Below are 18,373 nucleotides of genomic sequence, written 5' to 3'. Positions count from 1 at the left end.
TGTCCCTGTCTCCACCGCGTCCATAGCTTTCCCTTTCTTCCCTCCTTACCAGTGCCGGATCCACACCATAGGACCGGTCCGAATACCATCAGCACGAACCACCCCACATTTAATCTTTCTAGCTGCATGTCCCCTCTTGGCTGAATTTTATCCTACATTTAAACCTAAAACCCCTGAATTTTCTAATATTAGGAGAATATTTTCAAATGGTAAAAGACTAAGAGTCAATAGCAAGTAAAGGTGCAAGTGATGGCTTGAGTGGTCCTTAGATTTGACCTCAATTGATTAGTCTTTCACAAGTCAGTGGACCAAAGCTCCCTACTCCATTCACCATCTATTGCATTCTTACCAGCAAGTTTTACAAAGAAGAAAAATACTAATTCCTTTTTCCTAAGCATTTATGGAATAATAATAACTTTTTTAATGAAAATGTTAATAAATTATGTAACAAATCCAAGTAGAAAATTGGGTCTTTGTCATTAATTATATATATGCTAAATTTCAGCCCATTGTCTCCTAAATAATAATAATAATAATTAACATTAAAATATTTTACTCATTAATTAATACATAATTTTTTTAAATAAAATATTTTTTTAATTTTTTAATTTAATAATAATAATAATAATAATAATAGATAGATAAGCAGCACTCAAGCACTCAAGCACTCAAGCATTTAGCTCGCACCATCTCCTTGCTTTAGGATTCGGACCCTTTCCCCCAATTTCAGAATAATAATAATGATAATAAATAACTAACTCCACCAACTTTTAGAAATTTAGAAAATCAAATTTAAGAATTCAATAAATAGGTATTAGATTAGCTGTACGGGTAGATATGCGACGTAGAGAATTTGTCATTGGTAGATGAACTAAAAAAGAAAAAAAAATTGCAAATAAAGAACTAGATTTAATATTTTTAAATTAAATCAAGTTTAAGAATTCAATATATAGGCATTAGATTAGCTGTACGTGTAGATATGCAACGTAGAAAAATTATCATTGGTAGATGAGCTAAAAAAGAAAAAAGAAACACAAATAAAGAAATAGGTTTAATATTTTAAAATTACTTTTAAAAATTAAATAATTTTATTTTATTATTATGTTAATTAATTTTTTATTTTTTATTTAATTAAATTAATATTAATAATTAATTTACTTATTATTTATATCACATGATACTGATTATTGTAATAAATAAAATGTGACATGATTACGTAACATTTTACGTTTCACATTTATACCATGTTACATAAAATTATTCTCAAATGTTAGGTAAAAAAAACAAGTGATTTTGAGGACAGGGCATCTACCAAGAAATGGTCCCTAATAGAGGTAGGCCACTCAGTCTCAAATAGATGAAGTTGGCTGTCCAATATTACACATCTTCCTTGATCAAGGGAGGAAACAAAATAAATCATGTTGGGGGCCATGAGGAAATTATTGTCTTAGTGACAAAATAAAACTTTGTAAAACTATTCTCATAATTTTTTATCAAGGTAAATAGGTCCACAATTAATTAAATACTAATTACCAATTTGCAAAGGGATTGTCATGGAAAATTAGAGACAAGGAAAGAAAGTTGGTGAAAATTTTGTTCCACTTCTTTCTCCCTTTAATTTCTCAAAAATAATATTAATGCATATTTTAATTTTAGTGTTAAATTTTGACCAAATCCCACAGAAATTAATTAATTTTGAAACTAAAAAACCAGTCAAGAGATTTTTAAGCCATTTTATTGAATTTTGACTTTTTAGAGATAAAATTTCTTAAATTGGTCATAGCTGCCTAAGCCTGGTATGCTTGGTGCCAAAGCAATTTATTGGATTAAGATATTTTTGGTTTAAGCAGAAAAAAAAAGCTTTTTTGTTTAACCAATAAAAACAAAAATTCTCCTTTTTGGTTAATTTAATTGGCATTTGACCAAAAAGGAAAGAGTTTAATTGAGTAATTGAAAAGAAAAATAAAATATGTGGCTTTGGATGAATTTCAAGAATAAAAACTTGCCCTACATTTGCTTAATTAGTAAAAAATACTTTTTCAGTCTTTTTTTCTTTTTCGTTTCAAAGTTATTAACAATTTCGTGAAATGAAAATTGACATAAAAAATAAAACTAAAAAAATAAAAAATCTAAAAATGGGTTTGAGTTTGAGTCAGTGAATGCATACTTACATATATATATATAGAGGCAAATTGCTTTCGAGAGAGGAAGTATTTTTTTTTTCTAATTTTGAAAAAGTTATCAAAAGGAGGAGAAAATTGTTAACTTTAGATAAGTATTTTCACAAATAAAGGTATTTTTTGTTTCAAGAATTCATTTTCAGCAAACCCAACAGCCATTTAAATAAAAATAAATGTTATTCTTTTCTTAATTAGGTAGTATTTTGCACTGTTTTCACACTATCAAAACAGTGTAAAACTTCAAATTCATATAACAAATATATAAATTTTTACATTAAAAGAAAAAAAGAGAAACCAAGAGATAAGGTAAGCATGATGAATAATTGGGATGCAAATGGCAAAATATAAAATGAATTATTATCTTTTTATTATTTTATATATTGCTGATAGAATTTTTAAATTTATAAGTAAAATTAAAATATTGTTATATCTTTATATTTATCAAATTTAATTATTAATTTTTTAACATACATATTAATAATTTTTTAAAAGAAAAGTAGTTTATAATCTTACCTTGAGGGATGAAATTTGAAACGCCACAAGCAATATTCTCTTTGTGCCATGTGTAAATTAGCAGAAATTGAACATAATAATAATAATAATAATAATAATAATAATAATAATAATAATAAAATTGCTATATATTTATTAATATCTATAATTTTTTTGCTGAAATTAATAATTTTTTATTAATTTATAGTTGGTTCTTATTTAATTATGTTATTGAAGTGTAAAACGTAGTAATTCAATAATTTTTTTAATTAGTAATAATTTAGAGGCATATTAAAATGGAAGTTTAAAATTTAAATGACATAAAATACATTCTTAAATAAAATTTATTTAAGAATTTTTGGAGGCATATTTTTAAAATGACATAAAGCGGAAGTTTTTAAATTTTTTTAGAGGCATAATTTTTTAGCTTAATTGGTTTCTTCAATAGGGTTGAAGAAAAAATTGAAAATGAGAAGAAAATAAAATGGCATAAAAAACATTCTTATTAAATGAAAATGAAAATGAAACTGTCGCATAAAAATATACACTCAATTACGAAAAAATAAAAATGTGATTAAATAATATATTTGAAATATTTAATTATTGTGTAACTAATAAAACCATATATATGCATATATATATAAATATTTAAGTAAGAAGTGTTTGGATTAACTCTTAATTTCATGATAATTTAAAATTTTAAAATTGATTTTCTTCAAAAGAAAAATAATTATCTAATTAATATTTTTATATTAAAAAATCCGTTGAAAAAATAAAGCATTTCAAAAGATATTGTCATATTAAATTATATAAAAACTATCTATTTTTTTAATTCAAAAATAAGACTTTATTGTAATTTTTGTTATCAAATTTTAATTTGCAAATTTAATCCTCAATAATTTGTTTTAGATTCTATTAGATATAAAACTTATTTCTTCTTTTAATTGAATTTTTTTCTCTAAACGATGATATCTCTAATTTTTACTGGATATATTTACGCATTTTAAATTATAAAGCCATTTGACACGTAATAAAATAAGAAATAAATTAGAAAAAGGAAAAACGAAAAGCAAAATTAATTCAAAATTTAAAAAAAGCATTGCGACCACAAAATGACACGCAAGTGTTGTCATTCTGAAAATCAAACGAGGGCAAATCAGTCAGCAGAAAAAGAGGGGCTGACAGAAAAACTGAACTTTTTTCGGTTTTCGTAATTTCTGATTAAATCCAAGGGCAATTTCGGGGCATTAAATGAGGACGCAAAGGGCGGGTCCATTTCCAAAAGATAAAAAAAGTTGACAATTACAAAAAAGAAAAACAAAAAATAAAAAAGGTTTTATTTTATTATATTTTTATAAAGTAAATAAATATAAATCTAATAAAGATTTTTTAAATATTTAATTCAAATAATTTTAGCGGACGTGAAAGTTGATTGAAATTTGGTTTAATGGAGGTGTTGAGATACGGATGCCTATCTCTCACTTCTCTTTCTCTCTCAAGGCTTTCTTTGTCCCTTATCGGCTTCACGTTCTCACTTTCTCGCCCCCACAGATTTTTCTTTCCAAACAAACATTAGACAGAGAAACCCAACAAAACCCGAGAAAATCCAAGCAAATTCACTCTTTTCCGCTTTCTCTTTAATTATTCCGATTAAATAGAGATAACCTTTCAAAAGCTGAAGATCACCACCGATACCACGCTGTGGGATCCGGTTCACTGACGCCGCAAAATCCGGTTCGGTAAGTTTTTTTAAGAAAAGAGCCATAGATTTATTCTGTTGCGGCGCCGTTCTGATTTGTGGAAGTTAGAAAACCCTAGTAAACCGGTGGTTTTTTTTTTTGTAGAGAAGAAGCGCTAGGTTTTTTCTAGGGTTTGGTATCTTGTGGAAAAAGAAGAAAAACGGTGGCGTTTTGTTGGGGTGGTGCTGCCTCATGCGATTTGATGCCGCCAGAACCGTTGCCTTGGGATCGGAAGGATTTTTACAAGGAGAGGAAGCACGAGAGGACGGAGTCGCAGCCACAGCAGCCGTCGACGGCTCGATGGAGAGACTCGTCTTCTATGTCGTCGTATCAGCATGGGTCCTTTAGAGAATTCACTCGTTGGGGATCAGCTGACTTGCGTCGTCCACCTGGTAAGTTCTTTCCTTCCTTTTACGCCGTTTGTTTCACCGCAGTCTCTTATTTTAAGCCTTATTTGAAGGATAGGATTGTATCAGCATGAGTTTTGCGAGATGGGTTTTTTGGGGAGGGAAGAAGTAAGAATTGGTTAGATCCGTGGGTATTTTAGTTTTTGATTTGATTTCCTTTGGAAATATTAGAAATTTTCATTCCTTTGGGTTCTTTGAGTAATAGATACCTTTATTGTAGTTAATGGGGAGTTTTTCTTTTTCTCTTTCCTGGAAAGTTTTTCTTTCTCTTCTTGCTTTATTTAAGAAATAAAAGAAATAAACATTCTTGGATTTCCTGAGTAATTTTTTTTTCTTTAGGGATAGGAAGCATTTATTTTTCTTTTAATTTTTGGGCTCAAAGAGGAACATATAGTTTGATTTTTGGGTAATGGATAATTTTAATTTTTTAATATTCTTTTTTTTTTTGCTTTTTTTGAAGGAACCAACGTGTTCTTTGTGGGGTTTTCTGGTACTGTTTTCTTTTTCTTTTTTGATCTTTGGAGGTAGGAAATATTGAATTTGCTTTGTCTTTGATTCATTGAAGAACATGCACTTTGATTTATTAAATGGAGAAATTTAGTTTTTTCTAGGAAATATATTCTATTTTTTTGGGTTTTTTTCTTCTTTGGGGAAGACTTGAGAGATTTGAGTTTTTTTTTTTCTGGGATTTGGAAGAATACATATACCTTGCATGTGTTAATGGTTTTGTATTTTTTCCTTTGTTGTTTAAATATTTTATGAAGGTCATGGTAAGCAGGGCAGTTGGCACCTGTTTGCCGAAGAGAATGGTGGTCATGGGTACGTGCCATCTCGGTCAGGTGACAAGATGCTGGATGATGAGAGCTGCCGTCAGTCAGTTTCTCGTGAAGATGGGAAATATAGCCGAAACAGCAGTAGGGAAAACAACAGAGCGTCTTATAGCCAGAGAGATTGGAGAGCTCATTCTTGGGAAATGAGCAATGGGTCCCCAAACACTCCTGGGAGGCCTCATGATGTGAATAATGAACAGAGGTCAGTGGATGATATGCTAACATACCCTTCTCATGCTCATTCTGACTTTGTAAGCACATGGGATCAGCTTCATAAAGATCAGCATGATAATAAGACAAGTGGTGTCAATGGGTTGGGCACAGGACAGAGATGTGAGAGAGAAAACTCAGTAGGCTCGATGGATTGGAAGCCTCTTAAGTGGAGCCGCTCTGGAAGCTTGTCTTCACGGGGTTCAGGCTTTAGCCATTCAAGTAGCTCAAAGAGCTTAGGAGGTGTAGATTCTGGTGAAGGGAAGCTCGAGTTACAACAGAAAAATTTGACCCCAGTCCAGTCCCCTTCTGGAGATGCAGCAGCCTGCGTCACATCTGCTGCACCTTCTGATGAGACAATGTCAAGAAAGAAACCACGCCTTGGATGGGGCGAGGGTCTTGCAAAATATGAAAAAAAGAAAGTTGAAGGCCCTGATACAAGCATGAATAGAGGTGTGGCTACAATTTCTGTTGGTAATACAGAACCTAACAATTCCCTCGGTTCAAACTTGGCAGAAAAGAGCCCTAGAGTTCTTGGATTTTCTGATTGTGCTTCTCCTGCAACTCCCTCATCGGTTGCTTGCAGTTCCTCACCAGGTAAATCTTAGGTTTTCTTATATATTTATTCAGTGTTAAGCAGAGTTATCTGGAACCCGTGAATTTTATTGACAATAATATTGAAGGTGTGCTTGGTGAACTGGATTGTTGCTCAGAACTGGTTTGAGAAACATATAATCTGTGCTTTATTAATATTATTATTATTCTCTTTATATAACCGCTTTAGCTTGACAGTCATGTGACTTTTCTTATAATTATGACCCTTGTTTGCTTATATGTTCTTGACTCTCCACTTCTCCCCCCATACCCTTCTTAGTAACTTGAAATTGATAAGGTTGGATTGTGTGTATTCTAATTGACAATAATCTTGTAGGCCCATGTGGCCAATCAAATTTATGTTTGGAACTGATCATGGTATTCTGCATTGTACATGCTTTTTTTTACTTGCTTTAGTTTGATAGTTATGTGACTCTTGTCATTACGATGACCGCATTGTCCACTGTTTTCATGGCTTAAGAACCGCTAGTTGAATAAAAATATGTTCTTGACTCTCTACTTCCCCCTTAAAGCAAACTCATTGTAATTAAGCCTATGTTTTTATGAGGTGATGGCTCTTCTCTTTTTGTCACCAAGGTGCCATCTCTTTAAGGCATAGAACCTAACTATGTAGAATTCTAGGCCTTGTCAGAAAGGAGGAAAAATGACAAATATTTGGCAAGATTAGTTGTTTCCAATTGAGAGTTTGACCTATGTTGAAAACTGTGATGAAAGATATTTGTGTATTTGGGACTGATTTATTCTTTAGATGTTTTCCTCTTTAATTTTCTTTAGCTTTCAAATCTTGTCCAAATTAGACAACTTTGTAATGGTTTTTTTATCTTGGAAAATGTCTAATTGCTGGTGGTGAAATGATACCCCTTCTCCCTGTACTTGTTTTCTTGCATATGGATTTGCTTTCTGAGTTGTGGTTTTCTCATTAATTATCAAAATATCCCTGGTTGTTGCAGGTGTAGAAGAGAAATCATTTGGCAAAGCTGCAAATATTGATAATGATATTAGTAATTTATGTGGTTCTCCAAGTCTTGGTTCTCAAAATCATCTGGAAGGACCTTCTTTTAATTTAGAGAAATTGGATATGAACTCGATTATTAATATGGGCTCTTCACTTGTTGATTTGCTTCAATCTGATGATCCTAGTACGGTGGATTCTAGTTTTGTTCGGTCTACTGCAATGAATAAGTTGCTACTATGGAAAGGTGACGTTTTGAAGGCATTGGAAATGACTGAATCTGAAATTGATTCACTTGAAAATGAGCTTAAGACGTTGAAAGCGAACTCTGGAAGCAGATATCCATGCCCAGCAACATCCAGTTCTCTTCCCATGGAGGAAAATGGAAGAGCCTGTGAGGAACTGGAAGCCATATCCAATATGATCCCTCGACCTGCTCCTTTGAAAATTGATCCTTGTGGTGATGCTCTTGAGGAGAAGGTGCCTCTTTGTAATGGCGTCTTGGAAGAAGTTAATGCTGATGCAAAGGATGGGGATATTGATAGTCCTGGAACGGCTACATCTAAATTTGTGGAACCATCATCTTTGGAAAAAGCAGTTTCTCCATCTGATGTTAAGCTTCATGAATGTTCTGGTGATTTGGGCACTGTTCAATTGACAACAATGGGGGAGGTGAATTTAGCTCCTGGTTCAAGTAATGAAGGGACTAGTGTGCCCTTTTCGGGGGAAGGGAGTGCACTTGAAAAGATTGATAATGATGTGCATGGTCCAGAACCTTCAAACTCTGTTGTGGACATAGAAAATATAATGTATGATGTAATAATCGCTACCAATAAGGAATTGGCAAATAGTGCTTCTAAAGTATTTAATAACTTATTGCCAAAAGATTGGTGTAGCGTTATTTCTGAAATTGCCAATGGAGCATGCTGGCAGACTGATTCTTTAATCAGGGAAAAAATTGTAAAGCGGAAGCAGCGCATAAGATTTAAGGAGAGAGTTTTGATGCTTAAGTTTAAAGCATTTCAGCATGCGTGGAAGGAAGATATGCGTTCGCCTTTGATAAGAAAATATCGTGCAAAGTCGCAGAAGAAATATGAACTGAGCTTACGTTCAACACTTGGTGGCTACCAAAAGCATCGGTCCTCCATTCGTTCTCGACTCACTTCTCCTGGTAATTGTTTGACCCTCCTGATGAGTAGTTTTTATGTGTTGCTAGTTCTTTTGTGATTTTCATGTGGTTGAACGGCCTTACCTTAATTCAAGTATGTTACACTTTATTTTGTTTCCTATTCCATTTTTTTGGATGGCCAGTCATTCATGATATTATAGATTCTTGGCTTTAGTTAATGGATTTTCTGGGTAACAGTATATTGCCCTTTGTCTGGTAAAACTCATTGCATTTATTGTTCAACTCTTATTATGATTTCTTGTAAATTTGTTATTTTGCTGTTAGAAGCCTGAGGTTAATAGAACTAGTCTACCATGTTTTGTCTTTGAAGTTGATATTGGTGAGTGAAGGGTTGGATGTGTTGTGGTGCATCTTCCTCAATACCTTATGCATTAGATATGAGCTGGTAGCACAGATTACTTGCCTGCTGAACTATTTCAGTAGAGAATTAGCTCCTGGGTCCTGCTTGGGAGGATATCATTTTAGTATTTGATTTGGCAGAATTCTATGCTTCTTGTGGATTATAAAATGAGATATCTATGTTGTATATTCCAAAACCTTTCAAAGAATCCTGGTCTCTTGGCGATATTGCATTTTGTGAAAATGCACAAAAATTGGGGATTGCATGTTGGAGATTGAACTGTATTTGCTTAATTCAAAGGATGGGTTTGGGTTGGCCGTGTATGTTTTGTAGCTTGAGATTTAAGTAGTAATGAATAGTCAAAATGTTAGAAATTAGAATATATCTGTTTTTGTTTGGTAGTTTTATGGTTGATGCATTAAATGCAGCCTAACATTCTGCTTCACTGCAGTTATCTCTTATGCTTGTGACATAGTAGATTGTAAAATGCATTCTTGATGGCTTCAGTTTTCCTGGTGAAAATTTGTAAAAAACATGAAAAAGTATCTTATGTTTTTTCTTAAATGTTTTCTTCTGTGGTAATTGTTGTTTCTAATGGAACTGTTTGAGTATATTTAGAATCAGTGTAATAAGCAGGTCACTTTTGACATCGATTAGCCTTTATTAATGCTGCTGATATGTATTTTGATAATTTTTTTTTTAAATTTATGAGTTTTTGCCTTATGTTTGCGTGGTTTTTTAAGGACTTAGGGTTTATCAGTAGTGATGCATATTCTCTAATTATTTTTCTGGTTGTTTTGCAGCAGGAAATCTGAGCCTGGAATCTAATGTAGAGATGATTAATTTTGTGAGCAAACTGCTTTCAGATTCCCATGTCAGGCTCTACAGGAATGCTTTGAAGATGCCAGCATTATTTTTGGATGAGAAAGAGAAGCAGGTTTCTAGGTTTATCTCTAGTAATGGATTAGTTGAAGATCCATGTGCTGTTGAGAAGGAAAGAGCTTTGATCAATCCCTGGACATCTGAAGAGAAGGAGATTTTTATGGATAAGTTGGCTGCCTTTGGGAAGGACTTTAGAAAAATTGCCTCCTTTCTTGATCATAAGACAACTGCAGACTGTGTTGAGTTCTATTACAAAAACCACAAATCTGAATGTTTTGAGAAAACAAAGAAGAAGCTTGATCTGAGTAAGCAAGGGAAGTCAACTGCTAATACCTACTTGTTGACATCAGGGAAAAAATGGAGCCGTGAATTGAATGCTGCCTCCCTTGATGTTCTGGGTGAGGCTTCAGTTATAGCAGCTCATGCAGAAAGTGGCATGCGAAATCGGCAGACATCTGCCGGTAGGATCTTTTTGGGAGGGCGTTTTGATTCTAAAACATCACGAGTTGATGATAGCATTGTAGAAAGGTCAAGCAGTTTTGATGTTATTGGGAATGACCGAGAAACTGTAGCTGCTGATGTTCTAGCAGGGATATGTGGTTCGTTGTCTTCAGAGGCAATGAGTTCTTGTATCACTAGTTCTGCCGACCCTGGGGAGAGTTACCAACGTGAGTGGAAGTGCCAAAAAGTTGATTCTGTGGTCAAAAGGCGTTCAACATCTGATGTCACTCAGAATATAGATGATGATACTTGTTCAGATGAGAGTTGTGGGGAAATGGATCCTGCTGATTGGACAGATGAGGAAAAATCTGTCTTTATACAGGCTGTTTCGTTGTATGGTAAGGATTTTGCAATGATCTCACGATGTGTTGGAACAAGATCCAGGGATCAATGCAAGGTTTTCTTTAGTAAGGCTCGCAAATGTCTTGGACTGGACTTGATACATCCAAGAACAAGAAACCTGGGAACACCAATGAGTGATGATGCCAATGGTGGTGGGAGTGATATTGAGGATGCTTGTGTCCTGGAGAGCTCAGTTGTTTGCAGTGATAAGTTGGGCTCTAAAGTGGAGGAGGACTTGCCTTCCACTATTGTGAGCATGAATGTGGATGAATCTGATCCTACTGGGGAAGTCAGTTTGCAGACTGACCTGAATGTATCAGAGGAAAACAATGGGAGGCTAGTAGATCATAGAGATTCTGAGGCAGTGGAAACTATGGTGTCTGATGTGGGCCAGCCTGAGCCAATTTGTGAAAGTGGTGGTGATATGAATGTTGGTAGCAACAAGACTGAGTCAGTGGAGGTCCAGAAAAGTGTTGCTTTGGCCAATTTAAATGCAGGAAGAAAGCAAGCGGCCGAACAGGGTGTTACTGTTGCAGTACCAGCATCTGTTCGGGAGGCAGTTGATCCTTGCCCTCCTAGTTTAGTTGCTGTGGTTGAGCCTATATCAGTTTCTGGTTGTGCTACTGAGGGGTTTGGAGATGATTTGAGGGCACAGGAAACTTCATTGGCCAAAAATGGTGTGGATGCACCTGATATAAAATGCAGTGCAGAGACTATCAGTCAAAGTATCTCTAGGCTAGATTCAAATAAAACTAGTGATGCGTCCATTGATAAAAGTTCTTGTTCAGGTTTTAGCTTCAACACTAGAGGCCTGCATCGAGATCCTCTTGACTTGGACTCTGCTGAAAAGCCTTCTGCAGTATTATTGCCAAAGAAAAACTCTACTGCTACAGGTTCTACATTGCATGATTCCGATGCCTTTCAATGTGAGAAAGTATGCAACCAAGATAGATTGTCATCAACACTTGATTATCAGGAGAACGAAGACAAAGAGGCTCACAAATCTGTGAGTGGAGACGAGTCTGACCGTTTGTCTGGAAAGCCGGTAGTGAATCTTACTGAATCTTACCAGATTCTAAGGGGTTATCCCTTGCAAGTTTCAACTGTGAAAGAAATGAATGGTGATGTCAGTCGTAGTCAGCTTCCTGAAGTTAAAAGCCTTTCATTGTTGGAAAGGGGTGTTACTGGTCCATATTTGGCTCAGGATTGTCATCTTCAGAAGTGTAATAGTTCGAAATCAGTGGCTGAGCTTCCACTCCTGGTGCAAAACTTGGAAAAAGCAAATGATCATCTAAAATCCCATTCACGGAGTCTGTCAGATACAGAAAAACCTTGCAGGAATGGCAATGTCAAGCTGTTTGGTCAAATACTGCATTCTAGTTCCCAAGATGATGACAAGGTAGCCCATTTTCCAAAACAGACCACGAAATCATCAAATTTGAAATTCACAGGTCACAATAATGTTGATGGAAATGCATCTTTTTCAAAGTTTGACCGAAATAATTATCATGCGTCAGAAAATGTTCCCAAGAGGAGTTATGGGTTCTGGGATGGGAACAGGATACAAACTGGGTTGTCATCTTTGCCTGACTCTGCTATCTTAGTGGCTAAGTATCCTGCTGCGTTTGTCAACTATCCGTCATCCTCATCCCAAATGGAGCAGCAGGCATTGCAGACTGTTGTTCGGAGTAATGAGCGAAACTTGAATGGTGTTTCAGTTTACCCCTCAAGGGAAATAAGCAGCAACAATGGGGTGGTGGATTATCAAGTGTACAGGGGCCGTGATTGTACCAAGGTGGCACCGTTTACTGTGGATATGAAGCAGCGGCAAGAAATGTTCTCGGAGATGCAAAGACGAAACAGGTTTGATGCAATCCCAAATTTACAGCAGCAGGGAAGGGGAGGAATGGTTGGAATGAATGTTGTGGGGAGAGGAGGGGTAATTGTAGGGGGACCTAGTATTTCGGATCCGGTAGCAGTACTAAGAATGCAGTATGCGAAAACGGAGCAGTACGGCGGGCAGGGTGGGAGCATTGTCAGGGAAGAAGAGTCATGGAGAGGTAAGGGGGACATAGGCAGGTAGTAGGAAGCAACTTGAGGGCCGGATGGCCTCTGGCGGCAAACATTTCTTTGCTGCGCTCTGTATAATAGTTTTGTATTTGTTTTAATGAAAAAATGATAGGGCAGTGGACGGTTCTGAAGTGTCCCGTCTTTTTGGTAAAATATTTTAGGTGCTTTGTAATATTCCAGCAGCCTTGTATTTGTTGTATTTGATGGAAAATACACAAAAATAATCTGTTGAAAGGCCAATTTCTGGTTCCACCCTCTAAACTGGTCAATTTTTTTCCCTTTTAGCCACAAACCTACAGGAATGGAGAGTTGCATGTAGACTCTTACCACTTGGGCTTCAAATTATATCATTAGGAATAGGACTGTTTTTTGACCATACTCTATGATAGTCCTTGTAAACAAAACTGGGTATTCTATATGGATTGGGATTCCCTGGACCTTCTGACCTCATCTTGTGTTTGAAGGACAGGTGGAAGTGGTGCAGTTATGTTAATTATCTGCAACCAAAATTGACAAAAACCTGTAAAAATTGTTGCTAAGGACCAAGGTAAAAGAAGAAGAAGAAGTGGACTGAGTTTGGCCAAACCAAATTCACGATTTAGTCGGGAGTTTTAGGGTTTAGGGTGCCAGTTATTCATGTGCGTATAACTTACCTCATCTGTGGTTGGGTGTGAGAGAAGAAGTCGATGTGCATGCAAGTAGTAGCCACAGTCTCCAGGTACAGGGTTCACCGGCCTCTGGTACCCTCTGCACAATTTCTCAATAATTTATTTCCAGACTATTGCACCTATAAAGTACACAGAATATCTAATACACTCTGATAAAACCCTACATAGATATTGTAGTCTATTATAACTCTTAACTAGATCATTTGTAACAGTTATTTTGGAGGCAAAATGTTCCATAAAGATTTACTAACTTGGCATCAAACCGAAACTTGGCTCAGGATGGAAATCCATGAGTCCAGAACAAGACATTCATGATGGATATCCAGGACAATTTAACAGGACTTGGTACTTTGTTCATATTAAGGCTTTGTCAATTGAACATTTCCAGACACAGGCAAATGAGAGCACAGAGTTCATGAACAATTATACATATTAAGTTAGATACTTTTTTATGTTAATGCTTACTCTTATTCTGCCTACCTTCAAATTTTAAGGTAAGCCACAGCAAAGGTTAGCACATAAGAGAAGCTGCTATTACTCACAGAAAAATAATAGGGAGATCAGGAAGGAAATGAAAGCAAATCCATTATGTCATACCCATCTTGTGCATAATTTTCATCTACAAACTCGGAGTCAAAGCACCTCGGCTGGCCACCAGCAATATAAAGTGGATCACCTGATCAATAGGAAAAATAATATCTCATTTCAACCACAACAACAGGGTCACTTAGAGATGCTGTTGTGACATGCTTTCCTTCAGCAATTGCAGCATTTAAGTAAAAGAAACTCCAGACTTCATTTAAGATTGAATTGACAAAAACAAAACAATGCTTCAACGTTTACCCAACAAAGGATGCCCTATGAAAGAAAGATGAATTCGTATTTGGTGAGGCCTTCCTGATTCAATCTGAACCTGTCAAACATATAACTTAAATATTAATTCAAGTAAATCAAAACAGAACTCGATATAAGTTTCTTCATAACCATGAAAATATTCATGGAGATGCTATCTTCAAGAGGTTCGCCAAATGTTTAATTGAATAATAGCCTTCATACAGCACACCTCCACCACACCCCCCCCCCCCAAAAAAAAAAAAAAAAAAAAAAAAAACAAAAGAAAGAGACAGAGCAAAATAAAGAAGATTGGATACCTGGACCAATGTGTGGTTTTGTTGCTCATCTTTCTCAAGAACTTCAACTTTGCTCAAAGCAGGTTTCCCTGGTCAAGTGCAAAGTGATCAAGGAAAAGCCATTAATACATTTGATACTTCAGATGGCATCATGTGATAGCAACTCAAGGGTATCAATCAGTATCCTAAACTTCATGAAAAGCTGGTGCTGCTCTTTTAATTCCATGGATTAGAAACTATATTGAACTTTTAAGATGACATCTATTGGACACATGATGAACAAACCTGAGGGTGAAGCAACGTATAGTCCTTTGGCCACCCCAGGATATTGCACAATTCCAATAGGCTGATTAATAACAACCTATGATGCAACAAATTTCAGTTGATGTAAATCTTTATGCCAGGAAAAGTAACTAAGACACAAGATCGGTAGATACAGATAACTCAAATTACCATCTTATACATATAATAGGAAATAAATGCATAAATAGAAATGCAAACAACCATTCTTATTGTTATGAGAAAAAGTGATTGATGCAGGCATCACCTTGTCCTCACCAAGTATCCCAGTTACAAGTGCCCGATATATCTTCGAAATTTTCCTGGTACAACTAGGTTGCATTTTCCTATTGCTATACATGTAAGAATGGTTTTATCAGTAACTTATATATACATTTAAAAATTGGAAAGATGGCTATAAAAGCTAGAGAAAGCTCCAAAGTGAATGATTCAATCTGTATTGTGAATACAAAATCTTCCATCTTGATTATTCAAGCCAGTTATCTGCTATTATTGCATCAGTCAACTACAGCATGCCCTTACACTTCTTTAATTCCTTTTTCGATTGTCCAGCTTTAAAGCATCGAGAACTGAATGCTCGCCTTACTAAAGTTGCTCTTTCCACTTTTTATCATCTTATATATTGCTGCTGTTGCTTTTTCCGATGGCTTGTTTATTTTTAGCCCCAAGCTATTGTATTCCTTGTTTTGTAGTCTTCTTTGGAGATTTTGATGACTTTAAATTATGTACATTTAACTTCATCATATAGTGAAAATTCCTACATGTCTCATCTTAGAATTATAAATTGCATCGTATTTAAACTGAAACTTATTTTCAGTTCCGTATATATTTATGGATGCTCTCCAAACAGCTAGAATATGAGTGTCAACAGAAACCACTAACTCAGACATGATGCTTAACTTCTGACGATCAGGTAAACAGAGATTCCAATAACAACTTGTTTAAAACATTTTTTAAAAAAGGCTACTAGAAGGAAAAATAGGTTTTGCTGACTTAAACTATATTTGGTTGGTACTTTTGCTATTTGCTTCTTACTTTTTTTTTTTAATTTTTGCAAAAAATTAAAAATGAATAGAAAACAAAAGGCAAATGGCAAACGCATCAACTGAACAGAACCTTAATAAGCTACAAATGGAAGCAAGCCTGATGGAAATTGATTTCTCTCAATACCTGTTAGCTCCAATGAGAGATGTTCCATCAGCAAAATATGCTGCGAGGCAAGTTTTAGCAGCTTTTGTCTTTGCACAAAGTAAAATTCCTAGACGCCAACCGGCAACAAATCAGACCACCACAAAAAATAATTAGAGTTCCGTTGTTGCTCATGCTCAATGAATTAATATAAAATTAGGAAAAAGAACAGTAAAGAAGTAAGCCAGTAATATCACATAGAAAGGAACATAAATTGCTGACATGTTATCTATGGAAGAATCACTACAACAACATTTAATGATTTACTCCAATAATTCTGTTCTCCGGTAAACTATTGCCGAACTTGTAACTCTACTGTCAAAGATAAAGTATGGGGCTCTAAAATAAATTAACATTAGCTTTTTATTTCTCCATTTATTACTTCCTTGCATCAACACACCCTTGCTTAACATCTACTCTTGAGCAAGTAAGATCATGAACGCGGAGAAAGATAAAGCCTTGGTCATGTTATCAGCATCAATTAAGAAATGATGAATGTGCGAACCTGATGTACCCCTGCCTAGACGATGTACAGGAACTGGATGTGATTCTTGACTTGCCAGGGAAGAGGTCTGCTTCCTCATACGCCATGAAAGCTGTGTCAAAACAGTCCGTTGCTGGAAAAGACCACCAGGCAAAACTTGAAGACCGGAAGGCTTGTTTAAAGCAATCTGAAAACATAAAAATTTCAATTTTACATCAAACATCAACCACGACTGCAAACTGCCACACTCTAATTTGGGTACTGGTAATATATAGAGAATAACAAGAAATTCAACCGAAACCCAAAGTCCTTCAATGCAACCTAAAAGCCAGAGAAGATGTATGTCACACGAACACATCAAGGTGTCCATAACACTGAAAAGGATAAATCTATGCAACCTGGAGACCCAGAGCAGAACTCGAAACATGGATATTTCTCTTAAAAACAAAAAAGGATATTCCAAACAGAAATTTTCTTCAACATAATCTAGTAGAAAGAAACTATTACTACTTTACTAACCGTTCGAGACTATTCTTCTTCGACTCTACATATTTCCTAAAAAGTAGCATGTCGACATGTCAAAGTGGACTTGAATAATGAAAATGTTGACTCTTCAAAGATAACGAAAAACCATAGGATAAAATTGAATGCACTCATGTAGGACAAATACCTTTGTCATAGCAACACAGATTAAAGATGGTATAAATGTGCACAAAATTACATTTACCATATCATCATCCTCGTATAAAACTTCAAGCGCGTGAGGCGCGTCTGGTTCTTTCCAAGGAAGCCTGTGGTAAACTAACTCTGAACGACCTCTAAAAGAAACAAGAAATCAATTCGAAAACTAAACAAAAGATATTAAAAAACTGGCAAATAATTTCCATAGCGTCAATGAGAAAAAGAAAAAAGAAACCTCAGAATTGTGTTTGGATCTCTAACGACTCTTCCATCAACTGATATCTGCATATGGACGAAATTGGAATTATAAAGAATTAAAAATGATTAATTCTATAAATTAATTTCCTTTTTTTTTTTAAATTTTTGAAACGAACCTGTCCATTTTGAATTCGCTGCAACCAACTGTTTAATAGTTAACAATTTGGAAAAAAAAAAAGTTTAACCGAAAAGAAAATGGAATATAATTATAAAGAATTAAGCATAAATACCCTTGTGAAGGAGCTGAATTTTTGTACTTGCTAGAGTAAAACTCAATCAAAGTGAGCTCTGTCAAATAAGTGGTTTCAGTTTAAAATTTAACGCAGTAAAATTAAAATACTAATAATAAAAAACTATGGAATTACCGGAATCCGACGGTTTGATGACGTCGTCGTAGAACAAGCCGTCGTTGAGTTCCAGCCAAGGTAAGCCGAAAACCAGAGACTGAGTTTGCGAATCGTTTGACATATCGTGGTTTGAATTTCTAAGTGGCAAAGCAATTTTACTTCGCTGAGGATTAACTGTTATTCCATATGTTAACCAGATATAATCAAAAAACTAATTTTGCTTATTAAAATTTAATAAATTTATATAAAAAATAATCCATATTTTAAAACCCAATTGACTTCTCAGCCTATTCACTGGGCCGTGAAGAACATGAGAGAGAGGTTCCGTCTCCTGGATTTGGTGTCCTGAGAATTGGGTTTGTGGCAGTGAATCGGGTTCTAGATGGGCCAGAAAAGGAGCTAAGCTAGTCCATGGTTGCAGTTCTTCAATTGGCCATGAGTTACTGTTGAAGCTTTGGTGTTGCGTAGTGGGAACTAGTTGACGTAATAATTCTCACACTGAATATGTCAACAAAAACATTGCAAGAATATGGCAGCGGGCAGCCACCATTGTTGAAATCCTTTGACC

General features: G+C 35.2%; 2 protein-coding genes across 4 annotated transcripts; one reads left to right on the top strand and one right to left on the bottom strand.

Annotated features, from left to right (window-relative positions):
* Positions 4,103–12,989, top strand: LOC18586364. Of its 2 annotated transcripts, none has more exons than XM_018129200.1 (5): positions 4,103–4,411; positions 4,517–4,803; positions 5,583–6,455; positions 7,424–8,596; positions 9,761–12,989. In XM_018129200.1, the coding sequence occupies exons 2-5, from the start codon at positions 4,614–4,616 to the stop codon at positions 12,760–12,762; spliced, it is 5,238 nt and encodes a 1,745-aa protein (XP_017984689.1). In that variant the 5' UTR covers positions 4,103–4,411; positions 4,517–4,613; the 3' UTR covers positions 12,763–12,989. The 2 variants fall into 2 exon arrangements, with proteins under 2 accessions (XP_017984689.1, XP_017984688.1); XM_018129199.1 differs by having other exon boundaries at positions 9,758–12,989.
* On the bottom strand, positions 12,971–17,980 carry LOC18586363 (RNA pseudouridine synthase 5). Of its 2 annotated transcripts, XM_007009722.2 has the most exons (14): positions 17,824–17,980; positions 17,689–17,746; positions 17,575–17,602; positions 17,436–17,482; positions 17,247–17,337; positions 16,541–16,706; positions 16,018–16,105; positions 15,095–15,179; positions 14,833–14,908; positions 14,569–14,636; positions 14,261–14,330; positions 14,015–14,093; positions 13,403–13,496; positions 12,971–13,246 (listed from the first exon to the last, which is right to left on the bottom strand). In XM_007009722.2, exons 1-14 carry the CDS (start codon positions 17,924–17,926, stop codon positions 13,163–13,165), a joined length of 1,137 nt encoding a protein of 378 aa, XP_007009784.2. In that variant the 5' UTR covers positions 17,927–17,980; the 3' UTR covers positions 12,971–13,162. The 2 variants fall into 2 exon arrangements, with proteins under 2 accessions (XP_007009784.2, XP_017984690.1); XM_018129201.1 differs by lacking the exons at positions 17,247–17,337; positions 17,436–17,482; positions 17,575–17,602; positions 17,689–17,746; positions 17,824–17,980 and adding an exon at positions 16,815–17,023.

Source organism: Theobroma cacao, chromosome 10, assembly GCF_000208745.1.
Source record: "Theobroma cacao cultivar B97-61/B2 chromosome 10, Criollo_cocoa_genome_V2, whole genome shotgun sequence".
NCBI lineage: Eukaryota > Viridiplantae > Streptophyta > Magnoliopsida > Malvales > Malvaceae > Theobroma > Theobroma cacao.
The sequence above is the reverse complement of the archived record's forward strand: the minus strand, read 5'-3'. Positions and strand labels throughout refer to the sequence as shown.

Excerpts from the sequence above, each read along its gene's own strand:
- LOC18586363 (XM_007009722.2), bottom strand. The coding sequence starts at position 17,926 with ATGTCAAACGATTCGCAAACTCAGTCTCTGGTTTTCGGCTTACCTTGG. Across the intron at positions 14,094-14,260 it reads CATAGGGCATCCTTTGTTGG|GTGATCCACTTTATATTGCT; the intron begins GTAAACGTTGAA and ends CCTATTGATCAG. Across the intron at positions 13,497-14,014 it reads GAAAATTATGCACAAGATGG|AGGGTACCAGAGGCCGGTGA; the intron begins GTATGACATAAT and ends GAAATTGTGCAG.
- LOC18586364 (XM_018129199.1), top strand. The coding sequence starts at position 4,614 with ATGCCGCCAGAACCGTTGCCTTGGGATCGGAAGGATTTTTACAAGGAG. Across the intron at positions 4,804-5,582 it reads TGACTTGCGTCGTCCACCTG|GTCATGGTAAGCAGGGCAGT; the intron begins GTAAGTTCTTTC and ends TATTTTATGAAG. Across the intron at positions 6,456-7,423 it reads TGCTTGCAGTTCCTCACCAG|GTGTAGAAGAGAAATCATTT; the intron begins GTAAATCTTAGG and ends TGGTTGTTGCAG.